This window comes from Acyrthosiphon pisum, unplaced genomic scaffold (assembly GCF_005508785.2).
Source record: "Acyrthosiphon pisum isolate AL4f unplaced genomic scaffold, pea_aphid_22Mar2018_4r6ur Scaffold_1335;HRSCAF=1818, whole genome shotgun sequence".
Taxonomy (NCBI): domain Eukaryota; kingdom Metazoa; phylum Arthropoda; class Insecta; order Hemiptera; family Aphididae; genus Acyrthosiphon; species Acyrthosiphon pisum.
The window spans coordinates 38,135-47,013 of NW_021761949.1; the positions used below are offsets into that span (position 1 = coordinate 38,135).

Sequence of the window (8,879 nt, forward strand, 5' to 3'; positions counted from 1 at the left end):
GCACATTTTAAAATATTCACAAGTTCAAAACAACAAACACATTCACGATCATATATTTGTTTTTCACATTTTCTACATGAGCACCAATCTGTTACAGCTAATTTAGATCTATCGTTGTAACTAACAACTGATTCTTCGTTTTCCAAATAATCATAGTTATCAACATCGGTAACCAAAGGCTCAAAATTGTACGGAATTATTGACATAATAATTGTATTATAAAATTCAAAATAAAACAAAAATCGTTTACTGTTTTAGACTCTAGTACTGCAGTTGAATCAGTCAGCGCACACTGCAGTAGGTACTGTAAATTGTAATAGTCGACCATATGAATTTGTGTACGTAATCACCAATGAAGTATATTATTTATAGCTTTTATAAATAGCTTATATTTTGTATAATATAAATGAATTGATAAAAATAAACGGGCTATTCACACTACGCCAGGGCCGTATTTAGGGGGGGGGGGCAATGGGGACATTTGCCCCGGGCGGCCAAATATTGACTTATTTAGGGGGGCGGCCGGGCACCGCTGTAACCTGGTGTAATATTGTATCAATAAATATTTTTTTGGAAAGAATTTGTACTATGATTTGTACCATAATTTTATGGCGTTATATTGTATAACTCAGTGATAGCATAGAATATAATTAATATTATTTTAACATAGGTAACTACGGTCCGCAATTGCAGATAGACAACCACAGTTATTATCATCTATCATCATATCTATTATCAAAATTATTTTCAGCTACTCTCATAAGTCATAGATATGGCTACATATCTATGGCTACTCTTGACAATTAAAATATTATTTTTCAAATTGACTGATAATACCTATCTGATTTAACCGATGTTATATTTTTTTGAAAGTTATTACTTATTAATCTTAAAAACGCCCGTCTTCTATAACTATGTAAGTATCTATTATTAAGTAATATTCTTAAATTATCATAAATGATTTTATTGAGTTGCATGAAAGTAAAAAAAAATTATTAAAATAGTATCTACCTACTATTGAACATAAAAAAGGTAGGTAGGTACATGATATATTTTATGCCTACTATATATTACATACAGCTCGAGCATGCTTATGCATTATAACCTGCAATGCAAATTGTATACTTAAATTAGACTAAAGTATAACTTTTGTATTGTAGATAAGTGGCGTTAAGTATATCATGTATTCATTTATTATGATTAATATTTAACAGATCATTGCCAGTTAGTTATTGCTTTGCTTGCTAGTGCCTAGTTGCTTTTGAATAATGGATGGCAAAAAAAGGTTAAGTGGAGCTGCTTACCGCAAAAAAGCTAGAGAAAAAGCTGAAAAATGTGCATCAGTAATTTCTAAAACTGCAAATCTACAATCTTATTTTCATAAAGGTCGGTAAATTAAATTTTATAAAAACTTGTTTTATTTATTATTCACTATGAATTTCAGTTGCTGTCCATACTAATGAAGTTGGAGATGATAGTATAGCAATTGATGGTTTTGTTAATCATGTTACTGATAATGAAATTAATGTTGATAACACAAACTCTTCATCACAACAAGGTTTAATATTTTTCTTCCACATAAATTAAATTGTTACTTAATGAAATTACATAAGAAGTATAAATTAATTGTAGTTGATGAATTTCAGTTGATTTATTTGCTGTTGAAGATGATAATATAGTAATTGAAGATTTTGTAAATCCTGTTACTGCTAATGAAATTAATGTTGATAACACAAACTCTTCATCGCAAAAAGGTTTAATATTTTTCTTCCACATAATTATGTAAATAATTAACTAATTTCATATTTTTACATTGAATGTTTTACTTTAGCTGATTCATTTGATAAAAACTCTACTGAAATTGAAACATTGATTGAGTCTCCCAAAACTGAAGAAGTAAAAGATTTGAATAGCTTAAATAGACTAACAACGTTTGGATTTAAAAAAAGTTATTTGTTAGTATACAATTTAATAATACATTTAGTTAAATTTAATATTTCGTCGTCTCAGAATGAAAAGGTTCTAAATCAATTTTTTTGAAAAATTGTTTTTTTGCATATTATTGTTAAATATTTTTTGTTGTATAATTCAATCCTGAAATCGTATCGATCCGTTGATTATTCAATGAGATACAGAGAATGAAAAGGTCTAATTCATACGTGAATGATAGGTATGGGCTAACTTAAAAACGTTCCCCTGAACAATTACAAAAATTACGTTAGAACCTTTTCATTCTGAGACGACGATTTTCTTTATTTTACTTTTAATAACTTTTATACATATAATTATAATTTACATTTTTTTAGGGAGGACCCAGCTTTATGGAATATTAATGATTCATTGAAAGACTATATTTCAATTAATGGTGTTTCTCAAGATTTATCACAGACAAACTTTTTGAAATCAAAGAGAACATACACTGTAAATAATAGAGGTACAAGCAAAACGATACACAGATATTTTTGTAAGAAATACCTAGAGTCCACTTTAATTAATGGAGAGGTTATAAAAAGAAATTTTTTTTTGTATTCAATAAGTAAAGGCTGTATTTATTGTTACCCGTGTGCTTTATTTGGCAATAAATCTTCTTTTGCCACTTGTGGCTTTTCAAACTGGAAAAAAGCTGAAGAAAAATTATCTAGCCATGAAAATTCCCACAAACATCGGACAAATATTTCAACAATGAAACAAAGAAGTATAATTCTAGAAAGAATTGATCAGAAACTGATACATCAAATGGAATTTGAAAATAATTATTGGAAGACAATTCTAAAGCGTATAGTTGCTGTGGTTAAGGCGTTATCATCAAGAGGTTTGTCTTTCAGAGGCGACACTACTCAGATTGGTTGTTCAAATAATGGAAATTTTTTTATGGCAATTGAACTGATTGCTGAATTTGATGTAGTTCTTTCGGAACATATTAAAAAATATGGCAATCCCGGAAAAGGCCATACATCTTACTTGTCATTCCATACGTATGAACAATTCATTTTATTAATGGCAGAAAATGTAGTTAATAATATTATTGAAGAAATCAACAAAACACGTTACTTCTCAATTTCAATTGATTCTACGCCGGACATTTCACATACTGACCAACTTTCATTCATAATTCGTTATGTTAATGTACAAGGTGAACCAGTTGAACGCTTTTTGTGTTTCATTGATAATATTGGACATAAATCTCAAGAAATGATGGAAGCAGTTATTCATATATTCAAAAAGTACAATTTAAACACAAATTACCTAAGAGGCCAGTCTTATGATAATGCATCTAATATGTCAGGTGCCTACACTGGTTTACAGGCAAGAATTAAATCAATTAATTCACTTGCTGATTTTGTACCATGCTCAGCACATTCGCTCAATTTAGTTGGAAAAATGCTGCAAGTTGCTGCCATGATGCAAATGAATTTTTTAGACTCCTACAAAACCTTTATACATTTTTCTCTATTTCTACACACCGTTGGAAAATTCTAAATATATCACTCAAAAGTCTCTCCGAAACTCGGTGGTCAGCAAGAGACGATGCGTGTAAGTCTCTAAACAAAAATTGGTGTTCGGTTTTAAGTGCGTTAACTACAATAACTGAAGATAAAAGTGAAAATGTTTCAACTTGCTGTGAAGCAAAAGGTTTATTGAAAAGTATAAAAACCTTAAAAACATCATTTATGTCCATATTTTGGGGAGATATATTAGAACGGTTTAATGCATGTAGTAAGAAACTACAGTCAATTCAAATTGATTTGGGTATTGTGGTAGAAATTTACCAGTCGTTGATAGGTTTTGTACATGATATTCGGTGTGATGACATGTTTAATGATTACAAAACTCGAGCAATTGAGAAATGTGGCATTTCAAGTTTTAATACAAATAATAAACGTAAAAAAAAACGTAAAAGGTTTTTTGATGAAGGCAACGGTGAGGAACAAGTCTTTGATGATGAATATGAAAATTTTAAAGTAAATACTTATTTTATGATATTAGACCAGATTAAATCTGATTTAGAAAAAAGAAAAATTGCCTATGACAATTTAACTTCAAAGTATAATTTTTTTTATCACTTGTCAGAACTAACACCTGCTGAAGTTAAAAAAAATTCTGAGTTACTGCAAAGTATATACAAAAGTGATTTAGGATCCTCATTTCCTATAGAATGCGTTCATTTTCAAAGTCATGTTAAAAGCTTAAAAAAACAAAAATGTGTTTTTCCAAAAACAATTTTAGAAATGAGTATTTATATAAGAAATAACAACCTTGTAGAAGTCTATCCATACATAGACATTGCATTGAGAATGATACTCTGTACTCCAGCTACAAATTGTTCAGCTGAACGGTCTTTCTCTACACTAAAGAGAGTTAAGAGCTATTTAAGATCAACAATGAAAGAAGAAAGACTAAATGCATTAGCTGTTCTCAACATTGAATCAGAACTCACAAGAGAATTAGACTACAATGATATTATAGAAGATTTTGCCAATAAGCAATCTAGAAAAAAATTATTGTAATGATCTATTTATAAATAATCATTGTACCTGTTATATTCATTTTTTTTGCTGTGTATAATAATATAATATGTGTTGTTAGGTATACCTTATAAGTTATACCTACATTTTAATAATAGTATTTAACATATGACAAATTTACAAATTAAAGCTGAATAAAGAACTATAACTAAAAATGTATTAAGAAAAATCAAAAAAGTGGATCTAATTTTTGTTGGGGAGGGGGGCGTAAAAATATTGTTACCCAGGGCGCACAAATTGTAAATACGGCCCTGCACTACGCACAAATACAAATTATTCCTCAGACAGTCAGACCTCAGTCGATAATCGACAGTGGGTTGTGTGTACCGTGAAGTATCAAAGTATCGGCGTGTTTTCTGGTTTGTTTATAATCAAACAAATATGACTTTGTGCTCGGTATTTGGTTGTGCGTCGAATAACGATCGTAAACGTAAAAAAGTTGATAATGATAATAATTGCATTTTTACACTTTTCCAAAACGCGATAAATCACCATTACGACATCGAAAATGGGAGCATTTTATTTAAAGAAAACATTTTAAGTCTAGTGCTGGGTCGGTTATTTGTTCTAAACATTTTCTTCCGCTTGATTTTAATCAATCAGATGTTTTAAAAAAACAACTTATGCCAGAATCCAAGTGCATTGTAAGATTAAATCCCGACGCTGTACCTAGTATTCAAACTGGTATAAGCAATTCAAAAATATCTATAAATCCCAGGCAAGAATTACTGCATATTATGAAAAAACGCCAAATAGAAATAATTGATGATTTAATAAAAACTAGTACACCGAAGAAAAAAAATGGTAACAAAGTCGTCGTCTTTTGAAGAAATTAACGATGTTTCAGCTATTGAGAAGCCAGTCATCAATAATAAAATTCAAAAAACAAGTGAAATAGGAATACAGTGTGAATTGGGAAACGAAAATTTGATCAGAATAATTAATTATGAAAAAAAAAATGACTTATCGTTTGAAATAGAATCGGAATCCGAGGACAGCGAAAATACCAGTGATGACGAGACTTCAGAATCGCAAAAAAATTATAATACTTGTAAGTCAAAAAATGTTAAATCATCAATAAATTTAAATAAGGATGAGTGTTTTATCGTTTTTTGGGAATGCCTATCAAAGCTTTTTAATAATTGTAATGTGTGTGGGTCAAAAATATTATCATTAAACAATTTTATTCGAGGTTCTTGTCTGTGTGTAACTACTGTATGTGAAAAAAATCATACGTTTCAGTGGTACTCACAAAAAAAAATTTAAAAAAGAGCAATTGGTAATATATGCATTGGATCGGCACTAATGTTATCAGGTATATTATTTGCGCAAATGGTTGAATTTTGTCAAGTATTGAATCTACGTTTTTTCTCTAGAACATCTTATGACAAAATCATAAAAAAATATATTGGACCTGTGGTTTATAATGTTTAGATTTATCACAAACAAGATAATTTAAATAATTTAAAAACATTACCCAACATCTGGCTTGCTGGTGACGGTCAATACGATTCGCCGGGCTTTTGCGCAAAATATTGCATTTATTCGGTCATGGATTTAAATAGTTCTAAAATAATTGATTTTCAATTAGTGCAAAAAGGGATGGTCACGGGTGACCTCGAAAGAGCCGCATGCGAAATGCTGATACAAAAATTAATTGTAGAATATGATTGTAAGATTCAACTGTTTTTATCTGACCGTCATAGAGGTATTCGATATTTTTTCCGGACCCAGCACCCCGAAATAAATCATGAGTTTGACATATGGCACCTGTCAAAAAGTCTAATGAAAAGAATGAAGACATTAGAAAAAAAATATCCCGATGTATATTTATGGAAATCAAGTATTAATAATCACTTATGGTGGTCAGCACAGACGTGCGAAGAAAATGCTGATTTATTAGTAGATAAATTTCTTTCTATTTTATATCATATTGCTAATATTCATGAATGAACAGACGAAAACGGTATAACAAAACAATGCGAACATGAAAAACTGACGGACGAACAAGTAAAAAATAAGCTTTGGATACATATGAAAACTAGTTCCCATGATGCTTTAAAAAAAATTTTAACTGCGAAGGACTTCATTAAAGATTTGACACAAGCAAAACATTTTGTGCAAACCGGAAAATTGGAATCCTATCACAACGTGAGGCTCAAGTATATGCCTAAACGTATCCATTTACAGTTCAATGGTATGTTCGTACGATCTATATTAGCAATACTCGACCATAACAATAATACTGAAAAATCATTATTAGGAGAAAAAGTTGTATTTTCTAAACCACTAGGACGATTTACAATAAAAAATTCTTACAATAAAACTCAAAATAACTGGAAACGTGATATAATGTCAACAATTATCGAAGAAGCTGAAAAAGAAATTTCACCACAGCCGTTTGATGTACAAAAAGAATGTAATATCGACATCCCAAAAAATATTTATCGAACACCTCGCCCTCCCTATGAAGAATTAAAATCAAAAAGATATTCAAGATTTACCTAAATATATAATATAACTAGGTAATGATAGGTAATTATAATAATTCAATTACGTATAATATATTATGTATTTTTGTTTGAAGTAATATATTTTATTTTGAGGTTTTTTTACACATTTATTTTAGTTCTTATATTATTAATTATAATAACACATTCAATAACGGATTATAATATTATTAAATATACCTATGTAAATTTTATTTGTTTGTCTTTCCTATGAACTACCCTGAAACAAATTTCAACACAATAAAAATAATATGACCATCTAAAGAAGTGTATAACCTTTTTATAAATGTACTTTAATAACTTTTACCCTTAATCAATTTTTTTCTATAATTATTTTAATCGCGCGAAATAAATTCCGAGCGTGTATATTATATACGACCCGTCGGACGGTGTGATTTTATGATGTCACGCGTAAAACGCGACTTATATTTAAACACGGAACCAATTGTCCGACAACAATTTTAAGACCACCAAAATTATTCTTTTTCAAAGCCCTATACATTAAAATAATAAAAAAAAAATAGGTTTTTTTAGTTGTATAGTCCTTTAATTATATTATAAACAATTGTTCATGTTTAACACTTTTAAATAGATTTATTATTGATGTGATTGCTACTGTATCTACTGTCTACTTCTAGGAAAACTACTGGTCTAGAATGTTGTATTCTGCTGGCGTAATTACCAAATGCGAACAACGCGCGTATATTTTACTTGGCTCTAGCAAAAGCATTTGATACTATATATATCATAAAATATTACTAAAAAATATTAACACACTGGGTATCAAGGGAACGGCTCATAATTTATTAAGTTCATTCTTAAAAAAATAGAAAACAACATGTTTGAATAAATAATGAATTAAGCGAAGAAACGTCAATAATATGCGGTGTACCTCAAGGGACAACTATATCACCAACACTATTTAATATACATATAAACCAAATTAATGACTTGAATATACACGGAAAACTAGTTTTCTACGCAGATGATACAGTACTTTTTATTGAAGGCCAATCCTGGGATGAAGTATTTGCTAATGTTCAATCCGACATGAGTTAAATACAAAAATGGCCATGTGAAAATAATTTATTCCTAAACTTAGAAAAACCTATATATTACCACACTATATAGTTAATTTGAATCAACCAAATAAAACAAATCTATGTATTCATGAGAATGACTGTTTAAATCAAAATATATGTACATGCCAAACCTTTGTAAAAATAGTTAAAAACTGTAAATACTTAGGTACCTATAGAAATGTGTCATAATCTTAAATGGAATGACCACATAAAATGTTTAGCAAATAAATTAAGAAAACTTATGTATGCATTTAAAAATTTAACAGATATCTTAGAGCTTAAGACAATTAGAGTAGTATATAAAGCATTAATAGAATCCATAATTAGATATGGTATTTCTATATGGGGAGGTACATATGATACAACTATAGATCCAATAAAAAAAATCCAAAACAAAATACTAAAAATTATCCTAAAAAAAGACTCAAGATACCACACAAAATATTTATATAATGACATGAATGTATATTAAATGTATAAAAAATTATTTTATAAAGCGTCGGTAATTTACATAATTAAAAATAACCTGACTTTTAAAACTGAACACGGACACAATACTAGGCAAATATCTAATATCAAAGTACCAACTACGCACAAAAATTAACACAATCCACATACTTATATATTGGTCCAACAATTTTCAATATACTATGTAACGAGACAGAATGGACTATGTTAAAATTCTTATGATAGCGTATGAACACGCTATCGACGCGCCGCCCGTAGACCACTTCGGAACTATCACACATAATTTCGTACGC

General features: G+C 29.3%; 1 protein-coding gene across 1 annotated transcript; it reads left to right on the forward strand.

Moving 5' to 3' along the window:
* Positions 1 to 1,268: 1,268 nt before the first annotated feature.
* Positions 1,269 to 3,480, forward strand: LOC100572490 (zinc finger MYM-type protein 1-like). The gene is made up of 5 exons (XM_008180291.1): positions 1,269 to 1,386; positions 1,445 to 1,558; positions 1,647 to 1,754; positions 1,832 to 1,955; positions 2,307 to 3,480. Exons 1-5 carry the CDS (start codon positions 1,269 to 1,271, stop codon positions 3,478 to 3,480), a joined length of 1,638 nt encoding a protein of 545 aa, XP_008178513.1.
* The last annotated feature ends 5,399 nt before the right edge of the window (positions 3,481 to 8,879 follow it).

Bases quoted from the DNA above. Each gene is read 5' to 3' on its own strand.
- LOC100572490 (XM_008180291.1), top strand. From the start codon at position 1,269: ATGGATGGCAAAAAAAGGTTAAGTGGAGCTGCTTACCGCAAAAAAGCT. The intron at 1,755-1,831 runs GTTTAATATTTT...GTTTTACTTTAG, and splicing joins AAACTCTTCATCGCAAAAAG to CTGATTCATTTGATAAAAAC. The intron at 1,956-2,306 runs GTTAGTATACAA...ACATTTTTTTAG, and splicing joins GGATTTAAAAAAAGTTATTT to GGAGGACCCAGCTTTATGGA.